At 45.8% G+C, this 27,268-nt stretch overlaps 1 protein-coding gene across 3 annotated transcripts in view; it reads left to right on the top strand.

The window, feature by feature from the left end:
- Positions 1 to 27,268, top strand: part of GRIA1 (glutamate ionotropic receptor AMPA type subunit 1) — a 155,673-nt gene that overhangs the window by 68,728 nt on the left and 59,677 nt on the right. For all 3 annotated transcript variants that reach the window (XR_012640486.1, XM_074960254.1, XM_074960253.1), the window contains exons 3-5: positions 10,626 to 10,865; positions 12,983 to 13,167; positions 18,504 to 18,557. Coding sequence is in view for 2 of the 3 variants with exons in the window: in XM_074960254.1 (XP_074816355.1) it covers positions 10,626 to 10,865; positions 12,983 to 13,167; positions 18,504 to 18,557 (479 nt within the window). In the remaining variant the exon portion in view is untranslated. The remainder of the gene's footprint in view (positions 1 to 10,625; positions 10,866 to 12,982; positions 13,168 to 18,503; positions 18,558 to 27,268) is intronic.

The raw sequence follows: 27,268 nt of genomic DNA, 5'->3' as shown, positions 1-27,268 counted from the left end.
GAATCCTTTAAAAATACTTGGGTTAAAAAGGTGCGATAGCAGGCCGTGGGAATACTGATTAATGGCTCTGAAAATATGACATGATGTGCAGATTAAAGGCAATAGAAAAGAGTGAATATTTTAAAGATTTTTCTTTCAAGTTTTTTAGGATGCAGTTTTCCATAGTGGATAAAACACTGATTATTAACATTGCTTATTTGCATTATGGTAGCGCCTGGAGGCCCCAAGTTATATCGGGGCTCATTATGCAGGGTGCTCTATAAACACATAGTGAGAGGCAGGCCCTGCCCCAAGGAATTGGCACTCTAAATAGGCTAGAGCTGGAGAAGGCAGTTTTCTCCCCATTCTGAAGTTGGGGAATTGAGGCTCAGAGAGATTAAGTGACTGGCCCAAAATCACACAGCAAGTCTGTGGCAGCAGTGCTCGGATTGAACCCAGCTCTGTTTCCTCCCACTCCAGTGCCTTAGCTACACGACCATCCTTAGCCAAACTTTCCCCAATTAGAAAAGGCTGTATCTATCCACAAAGGGTACCTGGCCATCCTCAGTAAGCTATCTGAATACCCAACCTATCTCCGCCAAGGCTTCATACCATTGTAAATGGCGTCACTACCATCTTGGGCCATGCTGATTAGCCATTGTTTTACTGCTACCCCAGAAAGTATTGGTGTCAAGTGCAATTCTACTTGGAGTGATTGGTAGCCTCCGCGAGCCAAAGTATCCGGCAAGTCGTCAGCCTGGCTGTATATCCCACTGCATACTACATTTGCTATAAAATGTGGTCTAGTGGTTAAAGAACAGGACTAGGAACAATGTCTCCTTAGTTTTCTTCTTACCTCTACCATTAAATTGCTCTGTGGCCTGGGGCGAGCACGTGAACAACTCTCTCCCTCTTTGAATTGGGGAAGAATAGCGTCCATCTTCTTCACACAAGTGTTGTGAGGCTTAATTCAGAGATGTCTGCAAAGCACACTGGGCTGGATTCTCAACTGTGTCCAAGGTCTGCAGCGATGCAATGAGAAGGGGGCAGGAATGGCATGCTGGTCACAACCCCTGATCCCAAGCCACCCAGCCAGACACAAGTTGGAGCTGCAAAAGGGCAAAGTGGAGTTTGCAGGCCACAGAATTAGATTTGCCCAATAAAATTTGCTGTATAAGTGCAAAGCATTATGCACGAACTGCCAGCAGCTCACCCTTGGTTGCATGTAGCTACTACAACTGGTGCTGGCCTTGCACCTATTCACCCTCAATAATTTTCTTGACTCAAATCCATTAAATAGAATTTGTGACCTCAGATGACTGGAATGATGGCCTCCTACCCACTTTGACAGCTCCATTCATGGGAGAAAATCATAATTTTTCTGTAAACAGACTGACTAGAGATCTTCAAAAAAAAATTGGTTTTGTTTTTAATTTGCTATTCCTCAACAAAACAATAATTCTACAATTACATATTTATTTAAATATGTAATTTATTTAAATATGGCTTATTTAAAATCAAGGAAGAAGCTGATGGAGCTTTCACAAAATCATCTATTCACTTCCACCGTATTTTTTCAGACATCCTTTTTTATAGTCTTTTGCTGCCCTGTGATAAAAATGGAAAAAAAAAAAAAAAAAAGGCAAATTTGGATCCTTCCCCGTCCCCTCTCCCCACCATCAGAACCAAGTTTCAAGATTGTAGGTTTTAAAAAAAGCATTTGAATCTGTGAAATCTGATATGGGAGATTTGAGTGATTGCTGATGGTGAGGTCAGAGGTCAATTTGGGGTTGCCTCCATCCATACTCTGGAGTCCAGAAGCATAACCAGCTGCAGGATTCTAGTTCAAAAGTGTACTTGAATCGTTGAAATCCTAGAGGAAAGACCAGTTGCCATTTTGTTGATTTCTGATGGCCAAAGGTAAATTCTGTTTCCATTTTTCTTCCATTCTTCTCACTTAACCATTTCTCTGCTATTGCAAGGGCCTGGGTCCTGCCTATTCTCTGCCTGTGGGCTGCAAGACTTTGGACTCATTTCAGTTGTTGGGTTTAGTGTGCAGGTGCTGGGTGGTGGTGGTGGTCTGCAGTCTGGTAGTCCCTTTTGTCCCTTTTGGCCTAAACTCGATGACACTATACCCAGCAACCTGCAATAAATAAGCATCCCAAATTGGATTTTCGGTCAATGGGAGCACAGAAATTAATTGTCAGCTATTCAAGTGTCTATATCACTATTAAATTTCTTTCCAACTATTTGAAAAATCCATATCACTTTCTTTACTGCTTGTGGGTGTTTTTGTTAAAATGTTTTGATTCCTTTTTAACTAACAAGGGAGAAAAGTTAATGCCAGCAGCACATATGCCCACAAGCAACCCTACAATAATTAACTAGTGTTCATATGTGATGGCAGGGAGTAACACACCTTGATTTGGAAAGCAGATTTGGTTTCAAGCTTCCAAGAGATTAATACAAGTAGTGCAGGACACAGTGAAAGGAAACCATACCTTTTAAACTGTTTAAAATGGCTGGGGAGGAATGTTTCTTGCATTATGACATGAGGCTGATTTGTGGTTGAGCGAATATGTGGGAAATGTCTACTTTCAGGTAAGCAAATATGTTAAAGCCATCAGGGAATATAGGATCTATTTTTCCTGCTAGAGAAATCTGTGGGCATGTCATTAGGATTTGGTGAAGAGATGCACTCTGGTGCCTAAGCCACATTGGAGCGCTATGAGGACAAATGTTTGTGAGTAGTTCTGAGTTGTTCCTAATTGGAACAGACACTAACACCCTCTGATCCAAATTCCACTGGCTTCTCCGACCTGATGTCAGGTCCTCCATCACTGTGTGAGGGTTGCCTCCAAGCAGACTGTGCTAAAAATAAATTTACGCTCACACAGACGCACACAGAGCAAGCCAGACAAGAGTCTTCAGGACTGTTTCTTGACACCCTTAACGACAGTGGGTTTGTTTTGCTTTGAGTTCAAATCTAGATGATTATGTTTTGTTTCTGTTTCCCAGGTGAAGGAAGGGTTGCATTATGGTAATAAGACTTCAGCCATTGAGGAGCTCAGTCTTACCTGGGGATTTTTAAATGCCTTGCAAATGAAGTTAAATCTTCAGCTGAATATTACATTTCACATCTCCAGTCATGGGAGACAATAGCACTTTTAAAACAACCGAGAGGTGAACTACTGCTAAATACTCCTCTCTAGTGACCTCTCCAGCTCCCTCAACAGCAAACAATTTGTTTTCTAAAGTTCTGTTCCTGGATTCCCACCAGAATCTCCCCATGTTCCCCACTCAGGAAACCAATAGCCTCCTGAGATTTCTCACTTGCTTTCCTTTGTGGCCGGTGTCCCTCCACGGCTGCTCTAGGTTCCCTAGCATTGGCTCTGAGGGAACTCTCATGGTGGGAAAAGTGCCATCTACTGAAAACAAACAAACTTGCCCCAGGTTTGAGAATCAGTTACTGCATGTTCCGTTATGCTATTTGTAGGAGAAAGGGTGTTTCCTTGCTGTTTTTAATGGGTCAGATTAAAAAACACAGATCCGAGCTCCGTGGAACTCAGATGTGGGTCTGTGATGGGGTGTTCACTCCGCACTAGCCTAGAAGGGGTTAAAAAGGCGGAGAAGGGGCCACTTAACCAGAGAGGCTACAGCTGAGGGAAATTAGGTGGCCTAAGAAATCCCATGAGTGATGATGGACTGCAGGTGAGAAGGAACAGGGAGGGCTAGTATAAAGCCAGCAACCTGGCAGAAGTGAGGGAGCCGATGGCCACACCCTGGCCAGTAGAGAGGGAAGAAACCTAGGGCAGAGGGTGTGGCAAAAAGGCAGCAAGGGGGCAGCAGACCTGGAAAGGGGCTAATCCCCAGAGCAACCAGGAGGAGGCACCCTCGCAGAGAGTGTATCGTGTGACAGGGTCCAGATGTAATTACTGACCCCTGTCTCTAAAATGGGTCAAACTGAAACTCCAGTTCCAAACACCCCCCAGCTTCCCAGAAGCAGGACTCTTAGGGGGTCGAGCCCTGCTGCCCGCCAACTGATTAGAGAAAGCAGTTGTTTATATATTCTGAATTTCTTCCTCACCTTCCTCCCCTGCAGTGAAAATGTGCAGTTTAAAGCTGGAGGATGTCTCTTTCCTTATTTTAGGGCTGTTGGCTCAAGTGCCTGCATGTATGTCTTCAGCTGACTGACAGGTGTCAGTAGAAGAGCAATATCCTGTGTGTGCTTTCAACATGATGCCTATTTCCTAACCCTGTCAGGTTTCAGTTATTTAATCTGGGGTTTTCGTATGAAAGGAGAAGCCAAGAGAAGACTTGGGAAACAGAAAGGATCTTCTTATCTTAAAGGCAGAAATGCCTGTAAATTGAACCATGCACTTTATCCCCACCACAGCTCATGGCCAAAGTGTTTGCAAAGGGTCTGTTGCCTACTCAAGACAGGATGGTAGCTCAAATCGAGCCAGATCTGAGTGAATGGAGATCTGGGAAGGATAACTGAGGAATCTGACAATTCTGTTTTATGCTGCCTTTTCCTCTATCCATTAAAAACCTCTCCCTGTCATTTTCACACCAGTTGCCCCTCATATTCAGTTCTCAACAAAAAAATGCATCACATAAGACAACGAAAAAAATTCCAAATTCCCTTCTTCCATTAAACTCATGGAAAGTATTTATCTCTTTTATTTTCTGCCTGATTAATACATTTGGTACACCAGTCGCAAGACCTTGAACAATTTGACCATTATTGCCTGTCCATCACTGGAGTTAGGACTATTGCTGGAAAGGTGATTGAAATTCTTAACTATTAACATGACTAACATTTTCTAATTAACTGCCATGAAAAATCCCCTGTTGTTCCCCAAATGATCAAACCCTGGCCAGTCTTTTCCCCCAAATAATCTGCAGTGACTAGCAGTGGTTTCTGTGAATCTGGAAACATGATGTGAGCCAGGGGTCTTTTCCAAAATTATTAACAATAAGGACTGTTAGTTCTTTCAATCCTCTTTGGTGCAATCTGTTGCAAATGCGAGAATTCCTGGGTATCCCAGAACAGCGTAGGAGTGTTGACTATGCATGGTTGATCCATAACAGTTAATTTTTTTTTTATTTTACAAAATAAAACAATTTCAAATAGTAAATATGTTTGAGGAAATCATGGTATGCTAAGATATAGGCGAAATTTACTGGCTGGATTATTAATTGCAAATGACTGGCTCAGCTGTACAAAGCATGTCACTTTAATCATGCAGTGAGTCGGAGCACTGGCTCCCTAGAGCTCTGAGTCTTATCTCTCACATATGGAATCATACAACACTGTTCATTAGTCCCATTGGCCCAGTCACACGGAAATGATGTTGAGAATACTTCTATCTGATCTGCTATTTTTCTGTGGCAATGTGACAGTCCCAGGATCATGGCTGATATAGACACTACTGCCAATTGGAAAGAGACTCCATAGTGAGACAAAGAAAAGGATTTTTTTCTGTTGCAATTTTGGACCCATGGTGTCTTCCCCTCTTTAAGAGATGGCAAGAGAGTGACCACAAGTTCTTCTACTGGGGGCTTTTAGAAAGGATTTTATAAAAACCCCAAAACGTGCAAGTTCTGCTGTTGCAGGATTTCTGTGTTCCAATGGTCCAGACTGAACTGCAGAAAGAGGAAGGCCAGCCTGGAGGTTCAGGCAGTGGTTAGGCCCTCGTGGGATCTGGGTTCAAAGTCCTAGCTCTCCCACAGACTCCATGAGTGATTTGGGGCCAGTCATGAGCAGCCAGACTTTCAAAAGTGATCCCCTCCCATTCAGAAGAGCTCAACACGCACCATGCGGAGCTCTTTTGAAAACCTGGCCTCTTTATTTTGGTGGCTAACTGAGCTATTTGGAAAACTTGGCCCTTAATCTCTCTGTGCCTCAGTTCCGGGCCCAGCTTGTTGTGTGGTGCTCAGATTCCCAGCCGCATGCCTGAGGGGGAGGGTACTCCATTGGCCTCTCACTGGGCCCGAGCCTCTTGGTTCCTTCCCACACCCTTTGGGGAGGCGGGAATTAATACCATGAATAAATGCTGCATTCAGATACAACCCTAATGCTTTTGTCTGACCATGGACAAGCCTCAGTTAGTGCAAGAGACCATTAAGGGCTCCTACATGGGGGCGAGGGTCATGCATACACCCGCGAGCAATACTACAATTGTACTGAGTCTCTAACGCTTAAATATACTCCCTCAGGCATCCAAACTGCCCCCAGCCCCAGTCAGGGTTCCTTCTGCAATGGCTGCTAGTGCTTGGGCATGGGGCGAGCTCAGAGGGGGAGTTGCAGTCTGCTGCATCACTGGTATCCGTCACCATGGTGGTCAGAACACCTCTGCTGAGTCAAGGCTGCTCCTTCAGCCTGGCTGTAGCTTTGACCCTGGTGTATTCACTGGGCCAAAGCCCTAGCCCCAGGTTCTGGCTGTGTTTGGGGCAGCTCCCTCCAGCAGTAGCAACAGCATGTGATCTGACATCTCTCTCTAGCGCAACTCCTGTGCCAGCAGATTGGTCCAGAGCCGACCAGGTGGCCAGCAACCAATCCTCTGGTCCCATTTGGACAGGGCTGAGATTCTGCTCTGGAATGGGATTCCTCTCCTCCAAGGGAACGTGGGCTGGAAGCTGCAGGATTTCCTCCCCGTCCTCTAGCCAGCCAGGGCTCTGGGGCTAGCTCCACGGTCTGCCTTCTCCCTAATTGCTCAAGTTAGCGCGGACCCTTTCACACCCCTACCATGTGCATGTGGAGTGGGGACTGCACACCCATCTGCAAAATGGGACTAACAGTTCTTCCTGTCTGCCATCCATTGTCTGTCTCCTCTCTTTAGACTGTAAGTTCTTTGGGGGCAGAAATTGTCTCTTAGGATGTTTATGCACAACAGGGCCCTGATCTCAGTTTGGGGCCTCTTGCAGCACTGTAATACAGATACAAAACAATAAGAAAATCCAGCAGATGTTTAAAGTGTTAGCATGACATGCTGACATCCCTGGGTCAAAAGTCACTTTGACCTGTCATCTGAGTCTCCATGATTGTGGGGTGGGTTAGACATTTACCTGGCTTGTCACTTGAAGCATGACAAAACTTTCACCGTCCTCCAATGAAAGACCAGAGAGAGATGTATCCATCTGCCACCTGCTAACTATTAGGGCATCAGGTCAGTGGTTTCCAGTCTCACACCCTTCCTGAGCATATCAGAATGGGAAAAGTCATGGTGGTAGCCAGACTGAAATGAGTCCTGAAATCCTGGGCTTTCCTTGCAAAACTTCATCAGATCCAGAGTCTGAGTCAGCTAGTCTGTTTCTTTTATCAATGAACTGTTTTCTTCTTGTTCCGATGAGTGCTTCGAGGGTGTCCCAGCGGTGGCACTGGGGTGAGTGGGTGCTGGGATTGTCATGATGTTCAATTCAGCCTTCTAGAGAGATGTCTGATTTTCATACCTTAAACAGCCTCTCCCTCGCAGGGCTGTGTTTGGCTTAGTATGGTGGGGATATGCTGGACTGCCACTGCTTATACATAGGAAGGAGAATATCCGTAGTTGATGCTAACAAAAATAGACTTTGGAAAGGGATGTGAAAGTCCTGTTTTCAGGGATGAAACCAATCTCTAGCTATTAGGGGGTAGGATGAGATTTATATAGGGGTGGGGCAGATTATCCCACATCTGCCTGCTGCAGGGTTTCTTGCACCTTCCTCTGAATCATTTGGGGCAGGGCACTGTCTGAGATGGGCTCCAGAGCTGTATGGTCTGATCCAGCCTGGTAATTCCTGTGACATGGAGTTTATCGGGGGCGGGGGGGCAATGGTAAGCTCAGGAGTAAGACTATCTGGGGATGACTCTTGATCCCCACCCTCAGTCCTCCTTGGGACACATGGAATACACAATGCTGCCTGTCACCAGTCTAGAAGCAGATCATGCGATTCCTGAGGACCGTGCAGGGGTTTGCCAGGGGACCCCAAAATGAAGCTGTCACATCAGCTCCTCCTCCTTTATTTAACATGGGGCAGCGTGAAGCCTTGAGTCAGTGTAAATGTCACCGCCAAGGGGTCTTTAAGACATGGAGTGACAAGGGAAGGAAATGCTAGTGCCAGGAGTTCTGACAGTGGGAAATGCTGTCACTCTCAGTGCCTGGGGCTTCGAGATGTATTGATAATAACTGGAATGTGCCATAAACAGGAGCAATATTAAATGAGTCTGACTGTGTCTGGGACTGAGCTTTACAACCCACAGTGTGGGCTGCTCTCTCTGCCTCACTGAAATCTTGAGGCAGGTTTCCAGCAGCTCCCACAATCTCATTAAGTGCTCTCCTAAGGAGGCCATCGACATGAGACAGCAACCTCCCATACTGCATAGCAGCACCAGTAACTGCTAAGATCAGAAACCAAGAGCTGACACACACCCTGACGGGCTAGTCATGGTGAACTTCCAGGCCACCATCTCCTGATCTAGCCTTCCCCACCCCCAGCCTTCGAAAGCAAAAGAACATAAGAATGGCCATACTGGTTAAGATCAAAGGTCCATCTAGCCCAGAATTCTGTTGTCCAACAGTGGCCAATGCCAGAGGGAATGAACAGAACAGGGAATCATCCCCTGTCGCCCATTCCCAGCATCTGGCAAACAGAGGCTAGGGACACCATCCCTGCCCATCCTGGCTAATAGCCATTGATGGACCTATCCTCCATGAACTTATCTAGTTCTTTTTTGAACCCTGTTATAGTCTTGGCCTTCACAACATCCTCTGGCAAGGAGTTCCACAGGTTGACTGTGCGTGGTGTAAAGAAATACTTCCTTTTGTTTGTTTTAAACCTGGTGCCTATTAATTTCATTTGGTTCTTGTGTTATGAGAAGGTATAAATAACACTTCCTTATTTACTTTCTCCACACCAGTCATGATTTTATAGAACTCAGTCATATCTCCCCTTAGTCGTCTCTTTTCCAAGCAGAAAAGTGCCAGTCTTCTTAATCTCCCCTCATACGGCAGCCGTTCCATACCCCTAATCATTTTTGTTACCCTTTTCTGAACCTTTTCCAAGTCCAATATATCTTTTTTGAGATGGGGTGACCAGATCTGCATGCATGGAAACAGGCATATAGGCCTCCCCAGGTACAAAAGATACTAGGAACCCGAGGGCCCCCTGACTGCTTGGAGCGTGAAGTAGGATTGAGGTGTGTAGCAGACATTGAAAACAGGCCAGTTTGCAATAACTTAAAGCAATGTCCGTGGGCTGAACTCTGCCCTCGTGGCTTTGTGGCCTGGCCGGATGCGGTGTCCATGAGAACCAGCCAGCTCCTTAGTGAGAAGCCCCTCTCAGCAGCGTCCCTCTCCAGAGAAGTAGCCAATGACTCCTCCGCCTCCCCCCAGGCGTGGCAGGGGGCTTGCTGAGGAGTTGGGCTGGAAGGAGGCAGTGCCGTCCCTGACATCCTTGAACAGGCAGCTAAGTTGAGGATGACACAACAGGGCTGAGCAGTCTCGGCACCCCCACAAGGCATCTTAGCCAGCCAGTTGTTTCACAGCCGCCATCCCCAAGGAAGAGCAGGGGTGGGGGGGGCTCCTCGGCTCGAACCCCGTCATTTGGGGAAAGGAAAGCACAGCCTCTGGAGCCCTCTACTCAAAAGCTACCTTGTTTGGGGGGGCCTCTAGCTGATCCCCCATGGTCCCTGAACTTCTCTGTCTCCCCCCAACACACACACAATAGCAGGCAGCTCCCGAGGGGCAGTGAGCACATATTCCAGGCCAAGACCTACACTAGCCTCTGTAGGGAGATGAAAGGGTCCCGATCCGTGGTTGTCCTGGGCATAGGGAGCTCATTTTCATGCACTTCCCATTTCCTTCTGGGCCAGCACCAGACTTGAATGCAGAGCTGCTGTGGGCCACTGTGAGTGTCTAACCATGGCAACAGTGATTTTCCTAATGTGGGGCCAATGGCAGTACAGCCCCCATAGATGGACATAAAGGGTTATAAACCTAGCCTTGGCTCCGTGTGTTTGACACACATATGCACAGTGTAATGCAATTCAGCATTACCCTATATCATCTATGCTGTGTGTGTGCATATTGTAACCGTATATTGTTTGTGATGGCCAAAGGTACATTATAGATAGTTACCAAAGTGCAGGGTCTGAACTCTTCAATGCTCTTTGACAAGCTTGGCTGGACTTGGGGGTGGGGAGTACAGACTGTACCAGTTAGGGTGCCAGTGCTCTCTACTGGATGGAATGACCCACCTTCATCTGTGTGTGCCTATGTCACCATCTACAGCAGTTGTAAGCCCCAATTCTCATGTGGCAGGGACTGCCCTTTGCTCAGTGCTAGGGAGCCAGCAATTCCTGAGTTCCATCCCTGAAGTCCACCCTCGCGTGAGCAGTGTCTGCAAGGGAGCGGCGGGAGAGCAGCAGACGCGTTCTCTCTCGCAGTGTCATCTAAGATGAATTCAGAGCTAGAGAAGGCATGTGGAGTTAAAGGGCAGGGCATCCCCCACCTCCTGGCTCCCTAACTGAATGCAGTGCAGAATGGCTATATCAGCTTATGTGCCCAGACAGAGGGATGAATAGTCCAGAGCAACAGAGGCTTGCCTCAGAAATTGGGCTTCTTTGCCTAGCTCCCCTGACCATCTCTTTCTCCCCCTTCCAGTCTGCTCGCAGTTCTCCAAGGGCGTCTATGCCATCTTTGGGTTTTACGACAGGAAGACGGTGAACATGCTCACATCCTTCTGCGGGGCACTCCATGTCTGCTTCATAACACCCAGCTTCCCCGTCGACACCTCCAACCAGTTCGTCCTCCAGCTGCGCCCAGAGCTTCAGGATGCCCTCATCAACATCATCGAACACTACAGCTGGCAGAAGTTTGTGTACATTTACGATGCTGACCGGGGTGAGTGGCGAGTGACCGGGCAGAGTGGGCGGAGCATGTCTGTTTGTCACCCCGGGCAGAACGGACGACGGCTCCCTAGGGAGAATAGCCCAAGCATAAGTGGTTTGGATGTCAAATCGGGCAATGATTTAGATTTAATGAGGTGATTACTCAGGATCCTGTTTTTAAGCTGTCTGCCTAACCTGATGCCTCTGGGAACCCCCCATTTGTGCAATTGGCACTTAGGGCACAATGGGTAACTGCCTGTCAAATGCCCGTTTGCACACACAAGCATGAAATTTGCGTGCGCAGCTGGGATAGTTTGGAAAACTCTCTGAGCTCCCTGCTTTAAGTGAACACCGGTCAATTACTAACGAGAGTCATTGAGCTTCTAGGAACCAATTATCTAGATACTAAATTTGCTGTTAATAACCCTTTTTTCCAAAACAGGAACAAATGGTATCATTGCTCTGCGGGTAAATAAATGCATAGAAGGAAGTGGGATCTGTTGGTTAAAACATGGTGACTGAGTTCTCTACTCAGATCTGTCATGAACTTCATGTCTGATGTTAGGCAAGTGCCCTACCTGCTCTGTCTCTGTTTCCCCATCTCTCAGATGGCTACAAAACTACAGGAGTGTTGCGAGGCTTAGACTTGGTGGGGCCTTACGCATGAGCATGTACACAAGGGCTTTTCACAGTGCAGTCTGTGCCCTCAGGCAGGGGAGAGGAGGAACCGCTCCCCTGAGAGGCCCTGGGCAGGGCATGCTGCCGCAAGAGACAAAGGATAGAGGCAGGGTCATGCCTGCCCATGCCAGCGGGGGATGGGGGTAGGGTATGTGTGTTTAGCTCCCAGAGGAGTGCAGCAGCAGGTACACACCTCTGTCCTTCACACTGGTGTTAACTACACACATTTCCAACGCGGGGCTGTGCATCTAACACACAAGTGAGCCCTTAAATGACTGATGTTTGTAAAGCATTCCAGGGCAGGGGTGCAATGTATGTATTTGCTGCTGTTACCCTTAATACGCTAAATAAGTACATCTCATTTAGAGGGTGACCATATCTCTGACTTACTGCCTATGTTTATCTGTAAATGAGATGATTATTTCTGTGTTACATAGCACCTAGGAGGTTGTGCAAACAAACTGGAATCCACTGTTTCCATCTATCATGCCCTGGCACCCATTAGAGGAGTGCTCTGTGCATATGTAAATAGTTAGTTAATAGATCAAATGCCAGTAGGTGGCACTCAGGAGTACATAGCGTAGCATCTGGATTTTGTAGGACCCATTGTGCACTGCAAATGGGGTCCTCTGCTCTTGACAACAGGCTCTTCCTCCCCTCCGTGCAGCAGGCGTGCTGCAGATCTGAGTGCCCCGACAGGTGTCACCATAGCGCCACCTGTGTTTGACACTGGAAGTGCAGAAGTTTATTATAATTATTTAAATTACAGTCAGGAGTGCCACCTCTGAGGTACAAAAACCTGGGACATACAGAGTAATCCTGAGCCCAAAAAACTTGACAGCTGGCTGTGTGGGCTGAGTACCCTGACAGACTTCCCAGTTACCTCAAAAAAGGGGTAATCGGGACAGGTGGAAACCTGAATTATAGCAGTGCCTGGAGTCCCAGACTGAGATCAGGCCCCCACTGTGTGTACAAACACATAGAGAGACAGTCCCTGACCCCAACATTACAGTCTAAACTGATAAAGGGTGGGACTGGAAAGAGTGTCACACAAGTGAAACCACTTGCCCAAGGTCAAACAGCAGGTTAGTGGCAGAGCCAGGATTAGAACCCAAGTCTGAGTCCCAGTTCAGTGCCCTATCTACCAGACCACGCTGCCACAGATGGAGGAGGGCTATTCTGAGTGGCGTGACTTATAAATGTGAAATACGGATATAATATCTTGTTGTTCTGCAATAGTCGGAAAGAAGGCACAGAAGAAGTCACTATAATGTAGTTCGGCTTGGGTAGGATGCTTGAGTTTTAAAAGCTTGCTGGAGTTTTGCTGGGGTCTCATGATGCTGCATGACCCAAGACTACAGGCTCCCGCACAGGCCAGTAGAAGGGAAAAAAGAAAAGGCTAACACACAAGAACTAAATCCTGACTCCCTCACTGTTCCCCTCTTTCTCCAGGCTTGTCAGTCCTACAAAAAGTGCTGGACACAGCTGCCGAGAAGAACTGGCAGGTAACAGCTGTCAACATCCTGACTACAACAGAAGAGGGCTACAGGATGCTCTTCCAGGAGCTGGAGAAGAAAAAGGAACGGCTGGTGGTGGTGGACTGCGAGACGGAGCGGCTGAACGCCATCCTGGGCAAGGTTGTGCTGGCAACAGGCTCCGGGAGGGGACTTGCCTGTGTTAAGGGCCTCGTTGTTTCTCCTGGATAAGTTCTCTTCCTTGTTCCCTTTATCCATGGTGCACTGCAGAAGGGCACTTATGAAGGGAGTGTGAATCACAGCAGGATGGGCCCACTGAGCCCAGGACACTCTCGCCTTTATTATACAGAAGAAACTGTAGAGCTGGAGGAAACCTAGGATTTCTCTGGAGCTGCTGAGTCAGCTGTGCTGCTCCACAATATTTTTCCTGCAGTTAATTGTCTGACTCCTTTGCAGAGCCCAATACACCAACTGTCTCACCCCCAGAGAGGTGGTTCTGTGCAGCCCTCTGACTCTTCAGGTCTTGGTGCACAGACATTATCATTGTTTTAGCCTCTTCATTCTTCATTTTATTCCTCTGGATTCAGAAATGGGCATGGGATGGATCTGTGAATCAGAGCTGGGAACGCCCTGGCCCATCTCTCCTTCCGCTGCCCTGCCTCCAGTCCTCACACCCACCTCCCGAATGATGCACAAGGACTTCTCCTTCATCTATCTGTTCAGTTTCCTCAAATCCAGCCCCAACTCCTTCCCCCAGAGCTACCGCTAGGGCCTTCCACACCTCTGCATGGTGCATACAAAACATTTGACAATGCCTAGACAGCTGGTGTGTTGTCCACTGCTTATCATGCTTATTGTAATTGTCTCTCTGTTATCTTGTGCTTTCCCCCTCTGTTTGTTGTAGCCACCTGTCATTTTCTCTTGCCTCTTATTTAGACTGTAAGTTACCTGGAGCAAGGGTTGTCTTTTCATTTGCTGGGTTTTCAGACTAGGCCAACGGGGCCCCAATTCTTGACTGAGGCTGCTAGGTGCATCAACATCATAAATAATAACAGAGTAGGATTTGCCACTACATGAGGTTAGTGCTCATGAGAGGGGCCAGATTAACTGTTCTGGAGAGTAAAGTCCTTTCTTTAGCCACAGAGCAGGCATAGCGTTTCTTGACATGTCCTAGACAATGAAAATCTGGCGAAAGCCATATAAGACCCAATCTGCCCTGAGTATCTGACACACACTTAAACAGTTCAATAGCATCTTTCCTTCCTTGCCGAGTTTACTTCTTACAGTATTTATCTGCTTTTCAGCAATAATGATGGCTTGTCTGGGCATTTCTTGCAGTGTGTTCAGCAAAACCTCTTTGCTTTCTCTTTCAATGCTGGTTTATTGAAGAGCTTCTCTACTTAAACATTGTCTTCATGTTTCACAGAAAAATTCGTCTTTGATTTTAAACCACATCAGATATTGAAGCAAGAAGGAAACTTTTGTATAATTAGGGCCGAGCAAACTATTTACAACAAAATTTAAAAGCCTGTAGATTTTACATATTTATTTCAATTTTGTAAAATGGACCCACCTTTGAAAACAAACCACCCAAAATGTAATATGTGTTTACTTTAAAATGGCCCTATTTTATAGTGAGAAACCTCAAGATTTTTTAAGGTTTGCATTTGTAAATTCACAATTTCATTTGGGTGAAGAAAAATTTTCACATTGAAACTGAAAATTGTAATTTTCATTTGTTTTTATGCTTTGCCCTCAATTTCATGAAATGCCCCCAAAATGTGAACTTTGGTAGGTACAAAAGAAAACTACAGAACTTTTCACTGACAAATTTCTGTCCCCCACCTCCAATGTCTTGCCCTCCGGCTTCTCTTCTCTTAACCCAAACTCCCTTGTCCCTTAAATGGTGTTGTTTGCCACTAAAATGGCCACCAGTGGCAGGAGGTTCAGAAGTGCCCCTTGTAATAGAAAATGTAAATTTCCAAATAGAAATGACAGTTTGTTCTTGGGGAGACGTGGCTTTAGGGCCAGCGCTCAACACCCAGCATGCTGAGCGCTTTTGGAAATCTGTCTACTTAGTCTGGTGGCTAACTGGGAACTGAGCTCTGGGAAATATGACCCAGCTGGACAGAGCACCCTCACAGCATAGGGTCTTTGTGCTCATGAAAATAGGACAGGATCTGTCATAGTAAGGCGGGTGGTGTGCAGGCTTTTGTCACTCAATTCCATCTTTACCAGCAGCGCCTCTGGCTATTCTAATCCTGAGCCCATGGAGAGCTCTGCTAATGCATTTTAAACAAGACCTGAAATACCCCAACTATTCCAGCCTCAGCAGGGCCTGCTAGCTAGTGGGTGGTCCATGACATGCAAATGTACCAGGGAGACTTCAGCTCCGACTTGAACCCAGGTCACCGGCGGTCAACAGCTAGTCTATTCGCTCACTGCACCAGCAAGTCCTGTTTACAGATGTCTGCACTTTCTGTCTCACTCTCTTTGTGCGATGAGGTGTTCAGGCATTCACCTTAGCCTCTCTCTGATATTTCAGCACATCCCCCCACCCCATGCACACGCCATCCTGTTACCCCGTTCGGTGGCTGTGAATTTTTGGTCCCTCTTGAACAGAGAACGGAGGACATCCCTCGAACAGCAGTCTCCGTCCCACGCACACTCACGCGCTTGCTCTCTTTCTCCCAGGCCCAGCACACACCGCTGCTGCTGCCTTTCATGTCACTGTGGCCGAGTTCTTCAGAGCTCAGTTCTGAAAGAAATCTTCCCTCAAGGGTTACAGGCATGTGAGAAACCAACCTGATTTTTCTCTCACCCATGTCTGTTGCAGGGCATGATTTATCTATGCTGAGGTAACCATCTTTGATGAGCCAGCCCTGCTGGCTGGTGGCAGGATATCCGCTGGGCCATACGGTGTTGTCCTAATGGGATAAAGAAGTGTTTGCATTCCATCAAAGCGCTATGTCATTTCTTCCCTGATGCTCATTAAAATGAGTAACTGGAAACTTCTCCTCCCCGCTGTATCACTCTCAGAGAGAATTTCTTTCTAATAGACGTCAAACTCTGCCCATTAAGAAGTGGGTAATCGAACCTGGATGGCCCAAGCGAGCCATCAGCATGCAGCCCGACGCTGCCTCGTTCCATGTTCAGACTAAGTGATAAATGTTATTATAACCTCAGCTTGCCACCCCAGTCTAAAAGCATTAGAACTGAGCAAGCCCTTTAAAATAAATTAAGGTAGCAAATAACTGTGTAAAACACAGGAGGCAAGATGCATAATTTGTGTGTATGAGTCGGTAGGTTCACAGCTCAGTGAAAGCTGGTCTGTATCCCTCTCCAATTAATTGACTCTGACACCTAATAAAATCACATAGGGGCATTTTTGGTGCAAGGAACCAGCACCCTCTATTCTCCTATTTAATAGCTGGGGGACACTGGGGCATGAGATCATAGCTCCTGGTCCCACCGTATACCCCAAGCTTAATTTGTAATGAAAAAGGTGTCAGGGCTCAAGCAGTTATTTTTACTTTCATAACTGATGCAGCAAGCCGAAGGTAACGGGGCAATGAGCTGCCAAGCCTAGCAGTGCCGGGTCTCAGCTCTGGCAAGCCTTTCCACATATTAAACACGGCTTATCCCTCTGATAGTTTCCAGGTACATCCGTGGAAGAGGGGGACTTACTGCACAGGTGTGTCTCAATTGACTAAGTAGAAGGGGGCACAGCATTCTGGTTTTGTTCCCCAAATCTAGCCCCTGAATCACAAATCCTACGACTCTGAGCGTGCATGTACGTAGAAGAAATCTGTTTCCTCTGAGGGATTACTCTGACCTAGAGCAGTTCAGACTCATCTGCTTCAGTCATATTTAATGATCTCCCACAGGAGAACTGTGCCACGTGAAAGGTGATGGAGGCTAACTTATTTGTATCAAAAAGTGTTAACAAATGTATTCTCCAGCAGTGCTAATTGAGGCAGGGATATTAGCATAGGGAGTCTGGCAAGTTTTAATGTTATACAAGAGCACTTCTGCTATGAAAGGCTAAGGCAGATGAATCAGTTGCACAGGAACAAGTGTTCAATCATTACAAATGCATTTGGTGACAATTATAACAGCAGGGGTCTTTATCTGGTTTTGTTGAACAGTCTTGCATACGGACACCTGAGCACTGATAGTTCTGCTGGTAATTCACAATCAGTTCACAGCACCATGGAAGTGAGGTGTTGTTTTGCCTGCTAAAATGCCTGGTCCAAACAGCACATGGTTCCCTGCAGTAACTGGCAACTCTTGGGGCACGGTGTTTGTTTTTTACTAACTGGGCTTTTTCTGGAGATGGTTTGGATTATATAGTGATGTGATCTCTGGCTTTAGAAACATGGTAAGAACTGAACTCCACTCATGGGAATCCACAGACCAAGCAAAATGATGAGAAATAGAGCAGCTAAAAAATCAGCCATTAAGCAGGGCCCATTTGCTAGCAATGAAGGCAACAGAAACATTTCTGCTGACAAGGAAACCCGAAAACGTTATGGGCCTTTAAACAATTGTATCGATTAAGAAGTATTGAAACAGACTGAGCCCAGATGTCCCAAGAATCAGGGGAGAGAGGCTGTAAGGAGCTCTAGATATCTTTATAGCAGCACCATGTATATATTCACCTTCCCCTGCAGCGTGGGGCACGGGTCACTTGCTGGAGGAATCTCTGCACCTTCAAGTCTTTAAACCCTGATTTGAGGACTTCAGTAGCTCAGACATAGGTGAGAGGTTTATTGCAGGAGTGGGTGGGTGAGAGTCTCTGGCCTGCATTGTGCAGGAGGTCAGAGTAGATTATCATAATGGTCCCTTCTGACCTTAAAGTCTATGAGTCTATGTATATATCATCTCAACACACACACTTGACTAAAGGGATTTTCCATTGACTGATTGCTTGACTCCAGGCAGCTTTACACTGGGCAAGTGGCCTGCAACAGCCCCAGTGTACTAGAGGATCAGGCCCACAGTACTTAAGTCTGAGTTGCACTAAATTTGGCGCGGTCTGAATCCGGCAACATATGGGTGGTTTAAAGTGTACAACGCCACAAATATTTTGGAAATAACATTTGGTGTTTTTCTGGCATTCATAGAACAATAGGTTCCCTATGGGGACCCCTATATTCCTATAGATGATGGTAACCAACTGTGTCTCACCTCCTGAATCCACATGATGTTTCTAGACTCAGATCCTTTGCTCTCCCTGCTTGTGGGATATGGTGGATGAACTTATTTTGCCTCATTTCATACTTGCAGATGCTGATTTCACAGCACTTTAATACCACTTAGGAAGGCTTTGCTCATCTACCTTTTACTGTGACTCTGTTCTCACACCAACTGTCTTATTTAAAGTATAACTGGGAAGGTGCGGGGGGATTACAGAGCAGGCGGTAACCAGCTAAACCATGCTCTCTTTATTTGTTAGCATAAACGATGTGCTAAATGAAACATTTCTAACATTACAGATCATCAAGCTTGAAAAAAATGGAATAGGATACCACTACATTCTAGCAAATTTGGTGAGTTGGATATTGTTTTTCTTATCGCCTCTTTTGTGGGTTTTCTGCTTGGTATTTTCTTGTTGTTAGTGAATATTGTGCCTGTTTAAAGATCCAGCTTTAACGGTCATAGAGACCGAAGACCTTTATTTCTCCACTGTACGGGTACCAAAAATATGAGCGTCCCTCCCACGGCGTGTCAGCCATGATGTGGGGAGACAATCTCCAGGGGTGAGAAGTTTGTTTTGTCTCCAGACTCATTCATTCTTTGACCTCTCTTCCAAGCTGCCACTAGGTGATAATTAATGCCAATTCTGTGGTAATATTTTTTGTGTCCTGAGTAGCTGGTTTCTGGATTCAGATCTCCCAACTTGTTTCATCTAGTCCTAGGAGCGGCTGTCAGCTGGGGGAAATGACTTTCATTCTCTACCAGCCTGAACTGCATTTGAATTTGTGTCCCAGAAGTGACGTGTTCTGGATCCCATTAGCATCCCCGGAGCCTTCTGAGCCCCTGTTGTTAATGGCAACATGCTGAGATCCCTTTATTCTTCCAATAACCTATAGCTATGAAACTGTTATGCACTCAGTGTCAAAAACCTCCTATGGAAGGCCTGTCAGGTGTTCAAAGAGAGGACCTGGGTCTGGTTTCTCCCCTCTTGAGGTGGAGAACAGAGACAGGGGGATACAGTGGATGGTGACAAAGTTACAGCAGCTGTGCCGTAAGTTGCCAGCTCTCTGAGAGTTTGCCAAAGTCCTTCTTTGCACACATCCTATCATCGGGGCTCTGTGGGCATGGGAGGAGGTGACGTGGTAGGAGGGGAGCTGCCACTATCCCCACATCCACAGGGAAACTAGAGTAGTGCCACACCCAAACTAGTGTTGTTAGAAGAGTATTAACTCAGCTTTGCTGCTTATACCTCCGAGAGCAGGGAGGGTGACCCTGGAGGAAAAGACCACCCCTGAAGGTAGCCTTTGGATCTGTGCTTTCCCAAGACCCCCGAAGCCTCCAAATTGCAGGCCACATCCCATCCCCTCTGAAGGGAGCAGGGGGCTCCTGGCTCAGCCAGGCGAGCAAGCTTGTGCAGTGTTTACAGTAGTTTTTGCTCCCCTGCATCTCCTTCTGTGAAAAGGTACCATCAGGCCTTTGATAATTAAACTTTAAACTACCAATTAAATGCCTTTCTTTCAGTCCCAGAATAACACTATAATTTACAAGACAAAAATGGACACATAATTACCCCATTCTGGCCCAGTACTGACCCTGCATTCAGTGGAGACAATATAATTAGAGTTAAAATGCTAATGTTCCGCTGGAGGAAGGATGCAAGTTTTAGAGAGGCAACTAACTGCAGCTTTTATGCAGTATTTGATTTTTTTATTATTATTTGAAGTCGGTTAGGTCCCAATCCTGCATACACTTACTAAAGAGCTTACCTGGAATAATGTTATTCAGGCTGCTTATGTGTGTGTGGCCAAATGGGGATGGTGAATAAAACAACACCTAGCTCTTACCTAGCACTTTGCATCAGTAGATATCCAAGGGCTTTACAAGTGAGGTCAGTAGCATTATACCCATTTTACAGGTGGGGAAACTGATACACTGAGCTGCGACATGACTTGTCCAAGACCACCCAATAATCCAGTGGCAGAACAGGGACTAGAACCACATCAGCACTTCCCTTCCTCACAGGGGTGAGGCTAAATACATTAAAGATGGAGGCACTCGAGTGCTGTAATGGGGATTGTGGCAAGGTAGAGATTCTTACCGGCTGTCAAATGACTCACAGCCAGACCCATAGTCTCTCTAAGGCAGTTTTATTGTCTAACTTCTCAAATAAATAAGCCAGGTCCTCAGCTCACCCTTCACATCTCAGGCTTTCCCAGGGAACTCTGGCAATCCTGCTCCTGCTTCTCCCTGACACTCTCCCTCAGTCAGTGCCATCTCACATCCCGTCCTGTTCCCTTCCAGCTCTCTTCTTCTCACTAAGACTCCCTGTGACCCTTCACAGCCCAGGTGTATCCCTGTCCTTTTAATTGGCCCAGCTGGGAGCACCTGCTCTGGCACAGGGCCGCCGGACCTGCTGCCATTACAAGGACCAGGACCAGCCACCTGTCACAGGGATTATATAAGTACCTAAGACAGAAAAAACTTCCCGTTCCCTCTCACTGTTGAGCTATGTCTCTGTCACATAGTCTCTAGGCAGAAGGCAGAATCTTCTACTATATGCAGTTTGTTTTCTTAATCCGTGCATAAGGGCCGAGGGATTGGAGCTGGCTATGAGCAGGCTTCCTACTCAGCCAGCACGCACCATAAATAATTTATGCTGAGAAAAAGGCTTCCCAGGCTTTGTTTTCCAGCCAGCCTGCAGACTGACTAAGCTTTTCAGGAGCATGTCCGCCGTGGCTGTACGTGTCACGCATAGTGTGCGCTCCTGGATCCTAGCACATGGCTCCTGATGCTGAAAGGTGATAACAAACAGCTTTGCTGTTCAGCTACATTCTTTTAGGGTAGTGGTCCCCTAACTGTGGGGCATCAGCCAAGTGATGAACAGGGAAAAGAGCTCACTTCGATGAATCAATAGTAGTGTGCCCAGCTCTAGCTGTCAGTAAAAAGCTGCACCAAAAATACTGAGTTTAATTTTACAAGCATTGGCGCAGGAAAATGGGTATTTTCATTGCAGAAATAGCTTTTTCCCCCCAGAAAAAATGGCTGTTTTCCACTTGAGAGAATTGCCTCTTTGTGTTCGCAAATAAAATGAAACTGTTCTGCATCTGAGCGAACCCGCGAAAACGTGATCCTCACCTGGTTTAAATCAGCATAGCTCCTGGAGCTAGGCTGACTGGTTTACAGCAGCTGAGGAGCTGCTCCCGTGCTGAGTCAGGTTTGCCAGTACAAAGTATTCTGTGTTTTCTTCTGTCAAGGTTCCTTCCCCACTCTGAACTCTAGGGTACAGATGTGGGGACCTGCATGAAAACCTCCTAAGCTTACTTTTACCAGCTTAGGTTAAAACTTCCCCAAGGTACAAACTATTTTCCCCTTTGCCCTTGGACTTCCACTGCCACCACCAAACATTTATCTGGGTTTATTTTTATTAGGAAAGTGTCATTTGGAAACGTCTTTCCCCCAAAAATCCTCTCAACCCTTGCACCCCACTTCCTGGGGAAGGTTTGGTAAAAATCCTCACCAATTTGCATAGGTGACCACAGACCCAAACCCTTGGATCTTAGAACAATGAAAAAGCATTCAGTTCTTGAAAAGAAACATTTTAATAGAAGAAACAGTAAAAAGAATCATCTCTGTAAAATCAGGATGGTAAATACCTTACAGGGTAATTAGATTCAAAACATAGAGAATCCCTCTAGGCAAAACCTTAAGTTACAAAAAAGACACACAGACAGAAATATTCATTCTATTCAGCACAGCTATTTTCTCAGCCATTTAAAGAAATCATAATCTAACACATATCTAGCTAGATTACTTACTAAGTTCTAAGACTCCATTCCTGTTCTGTCCCCGGCAAAAGCATCACACAGACAGACCCAGACCCTTTGTTTTTCTCCCTCCTCCCAGCTTTTGAAAGTATCTGGTCTCCTCATTGGTCATTTTGGTCAGATGCCAGCGAGGTTACCTTTAGCTTCTTAACCCTTTACAGGTGAAAGGATTTTTCCTCTGGACAGGAGGGATTTTAAAGGTGATTACCCTTCCCTTTATATTTATGACATCTTCTTTTTAGAGATCAGGAAGGCTTGGCAAGTAGAGGAACTGTTTGTTTTTGTGGGCCTTATTTGTTAAGTTCTGGTCTTTGTCTTTAAAAGCATCAGCCTATCAAGTCAGAGAGAGGAGCACAGCCAATAGTATCAGAGAAGTAAGCTTAGAAACCCCGGGGATTCATTTCTTTTGACATTGCTAACATTTTGCGTAACCTTGGATTCATGTTTCTCCGTGTCTGATCCAAGGGATTTAACTTGGCCACTGTTGGTAGTGGCAGAACATCAGGTCTCTGTCAGGCAGAGGAGAACATTTGTCTAAAAATAAGTGACACTCATGTGACCTATCTCAAAGGTAAAACATTAAGGCTTGCTGCCACCTAAAGTGTTCTTTCTTTTGTGAGCATCAGCCCAGATTCTTTCGTTAGAAAATGCCCTGGCTTGGAAATGGTTGGGTGAGTGTGTGTGGGACAGAATATCCCAGGGTGGCAGTGAAGGCAAAAAACAAGTCAGTTTCTCTAGCTTAGCAAAGGTAAGAATTTTTCCCACGTTGTTGCATCAGCGTATATCAGTGTGGCACTAGAGAACACAGATTTCAAGATACAGGCTGAGATCTGCTCTCCAGAAGGCTGCATGATATGCAAAATGGCTATATGTGTGGCTGTGGTAGTGTGATGATGTCCATGTTATAAGATTCAGGGCTCAGTCCCTATGGTGATAAGTGTGGTATAAGAACATATAGAGAATACGCTAAACTGCGTTTATCATACACCTTTGGCTGCCCCACTAATTCATCTCACATGGATCTAAAATTCTAACATTCTAAACCTCTGAGCAGCTTCAGCAAGATTCCTTTTTAATTTAACCCTTCCTTCTCCCCAAATTGTTACTGGTCGGAGATGCAGGATCCTCTCTATTCAGGCCACACCAGTAACAGGTTTAAAGTCCAATGTCTTGGCAGATTTCCAGTGGGGTATTTACAGCACGGGCTTCTGGTCCTGATAAAGTTTCCAATACTACATGTCTTGTGAACACTATGTTATTATGTTGGAGAGAGGTATTTGGGGCTATCTTTAAGTTTCTAAAATTGTCAGGTTTCAGAGTAGCAGCCGTGTTAGTCTGTATTTGCAAAAAGAAAAGGAGTACTTGTGGCACCTTAGAGACTAGCCAATTTATTTGAGCATAAGCTTTCGTGTCAGTTAGATGTTTCCTCTCTCCGAGAGGTCTGTACAGCTGAATTTATGAGGCAGCTTTGCTTTACAGAAGAAAGAGACAATATATTTATCAATAAAGACTCGTACATTCTAAGATAGCTTTTATGTTATTGGATATATACCAACTAATACATGCTGCTGGGATATACTATGGAGGTTTTATCCATGCTCATTTAAGAATCTCTGCATAATTCCCTGATGAGGAGCAATCTTACCACTGCTTACCAGGAGAAACATGTGCCAATAAAAGCTCACCATCATGTGTGATTCAAATTGTCGTTAATATGACTGCATATATTAATTGTTTCTAATGTGTTAGTTTTTGCAGCATGGTTCCCCTCAAATTTGCAGTGCTCTGAGGGTGGAATAGATCCAGAGATTATGGATTAGTCTGGTCAGGACTGTAACAAAATCTACATTCTTTGCAGTGAGAAGAGTAAAGGATTCATTTGACATCTCTGGTCAGCAATTTTCTTTTGTACTCAGACTCCAGTTTCTTCCAGAAACAAAATGCTCCTCTTCCTCTGTTGCTAGACCCTGGCCTTCTTGAAGCCAGCACAGCTCAGGATGGGAATAGTGCAAATGTGTGTGGCAGGCTAGTCTGCTTCTACAATGTAGAGCCCCCTAAAGGTTGCTCTGCATTATGCCACCATTCCACCATTCAGGGATCACTGAAGTGTAGGAACTCCCCAGCCATGCCCCCATCTCTCTTCAGTGCAGAAAGCTGGCAGGGAGGTGGCATAGGAACCACTACAGTTCCTGCATACTGCTCAAAGATTCCCTTTTTGAAGCAATCCTCAGGGGGATGGATCCCAACCACGTTCAAGCCTGCTTTGCAGCAGAGGACCAAGACAAAACAGACTGAGAACACTGGAATATCAGGGTTTCTATGTGATGGTGCCTCTCCCTCTTTCTCTCACTTTCTTTCAATCCATCTCTTTCTCCCTCTGTCTCTTCTTTATGTTACAGTGAGGACAGGTATATTTTGCTATCGTAATCAGAGCTGACACATTAACGATTGTGTGGAAGAGAAGAAGGTAGCTTCTGTTGGAAGACATCTTGGAAAGGGACTTGTGCAGATGGCCTCCTTTAGAAATAGCCCCTTCATTAATACACAGTGACCAGAATGGGGAGAGATGCTTTTCCCAAGAAGTCAAGCCCAAAGATAATAGAAGACACCAGACATATCTCGTTTTGAAACACCCTGCATCTTGTTCCCTTCAGAGTGAATCCCCAGCACCTTGTGATGACAGGTGCTACTTTAAATTCAGCTGGATCTGTCTGATCTACCATAATTTGGAAACAGTTGTTTTGCTTTGTAAAGTTTCACTTAAGCAAAAAGTCTGCTACTGAGAGGAAAGAAGGTCTTGTGGCTAAAGCACTCAACTGCATCTCAGGAGATCTGGGTTCAGCCTCTGGCTCTGTAGGGCCTTGGGAAAGTCACTTAGGTATATCTACACCACACGCAAAGCCCGAGTGTTGACTTAGGTTTGAGCCTGAGTCCCCTTCCTTCCCCCCACAATTCAGTCTACTTGGGTCAGTAAGCTCTCAGGATGCGTGTCATAGGCTCCTGCTATGGAGGTTGGGTCAGAGCCTAAGTCTTGCTGTGACTCAGATCCAATCCTGTCATTTGGCAGTGTGAATGAAGGTCAAACATCAGACCCAAGTCAGAAATTCCGCATAGTGCAGCATGGACACATTAGCGTGGCTCTGAAACCCAGGTCTAGCAAGGGTCAACCCAGGTGTACAAGGCAGTGTGGACACTCAAGCACAGGTATGGAAACTCCAAGTCCACAATACAGGGATAACTGGGTGAAATTAAATGGCCCGTGCTTTCCAGGAGGTCAGAATAGATGATCTAATGGTCCCTTCAGGCCTTACATTCTTTTCTTTTCTTTTTTCTTTTTTCTTTTCTTTTCTTTTCCCAAGCTTTCAATCTTACCTCTGATTCTGCAGAGGATTCTTGTTCTGCAGGGCAAATTCCATTAACTCACATTTAGTTTCTGTTTTGGTTTTGCATTGCTTTTTTATTTTTATATATAATATATAAACAATACTCCCTTTAGGCAGAAGAGGAGGAAATGTAAAGGGGACAGGACAGTATTCTCAGCCACCACCATCTAGCCAGTTTGCAAAGCCATTTCATGCCTTGTCCACTTTTTGCCTGTTTTTGGAGACGCTTATCAGATACCAGTAGTGTCTTCCTGTTGGTGCCTTGCTCCAACCTTGGACTTTTCTTCGTGCTTTTATGGTGTTCCTGAAGAGACGCTGGTGATACCCAGCTATGAGCAGCTTTCAGTCAAGGGTTTCCTTTGATGGATTTTTTTTCCCCTGAGCACATCCCAGAAGCCAAATGACAGTGTAATTTGGCTACAGCCATGGATAGCCAGCTGGTGATCTACTAAGACACTCTTTCTGAACTCTGGGAGCTCTGTGTGTCACAAACCACTTGGTCTGACATGCATTAAGATGTCAGACAGTATTCCGCTGCATTCCCTATTCATTTGTCACAGCCCTGGGTTTCTGAAACCCCTGTGTTGGGGATGACAAAGGGGATTGAAATGTACTCACCTACCATTCTGAGGAATTTGTGTCTCAAAAAATAACTTTTTTTACCTAGACCACTGCACTTAGGAGCAATATAAAACAACATTTTTAAAGCATCTGTACAGAATGTGTACCTCTAAATCCAAACGAGGCAGCAGATGGATACTAAATTTCTTGACACAAAGCTGGAAGAGAAGGAGTCTTTAAAGCTCCTGTTAAACCATTCACGATTCTCCTTCGTCAGACATAGCCTCTCATCTCTTGTTCTTGGAGTCTGTTCCTTTAATTGTTTCCATTTAAGGGCCCAATCCAAAGCCCATTGAAGCTGAAGAGAATCTTTACATTGGCTTTGTATCAGACTGTAAAAGCACCATTTTTCATTGCATATGTTCCAGGTTTTGGTGAGCAGAGGGGGGGCTCTATTTTGGCTTTGTATGTCACAGCAGCATGAGAACCGTTGAGAGATGGGGGAGGAGAATCCCAGATGCTGAAGTGCCTGCGGAGAATACAGGCAAGCAGACTGGCACAGTCTGGAGGGGAGGGGAATATTGGGGAATGTGTTGAACAGCAGCCCCTACTCCTCCATTTTGGGGGTGCAGCAAGTTCGGTCACTAGCCCCGCCCCACCCTACCCAGCGATGCTCCTTGCAGAATGGCTTGGGGGGTGGGCGGTACTTTGAGTCGTGTGCACCCGGGAAGCACAAGCACTGCAGTTCTGCCCATCGGCTCCATGTTAGCACCAGAGAGCACTGGGGAGCCAGAATCTGGTTCATCATCTATTCAGTCTTAAAGGGAATAGTGTTAAAGTTAGAGGGCCCAGATTTGACCTATTTCCCCCTTCCCTTATATTGCCCGCAAAATCCATATGGTTCTTTATTTGCTTTTATTTTATAGAGAATGATTCAATGGTTTCCTTTAAAAAAATCAAATCAAAGCAACGTTGGCAGTGCAGCCCTTGTGAGCAACTCTACCACAACTTTCAGAGTAGCAGCCGTGTTAGTCTGTATTCGCAAAAAGAAAAGGAGGACTTGTGGCACCTTAGAGACTAACCAATTTATTTGAGCAGAAGCTTATGCTCAAATAAATTGGTTAGTCTCTGAGGTGCCACAAGTCCTCCTTTTCTTTCTACCACAATTGTGTGTGTATTTATATGGGTATACACTCATATACTTGTGTGAGGGATGTTTGTGTGTGGGGGGAAACCCAATAAAGAAATAGGGTTCAGTTAAAATCTTTCAGAGAGTAAAAAAAATGTAGGTAACTG

Source organism: Natator depressus, chromosome 8, assembly GCF_965152275.1.
Source record: "Natator depressus isolate rNatDep1 chromosome 8, rNatDep2.hap1, whole genome shotgun sequence".
NCBI lineage: Eukaryota > Metazoa > Chordata > Testudines > Cheloniidae > Natator > Natator depressus.
This window is presented reverse-complemented; position numbering and strand designations above follow the sequence as displayed.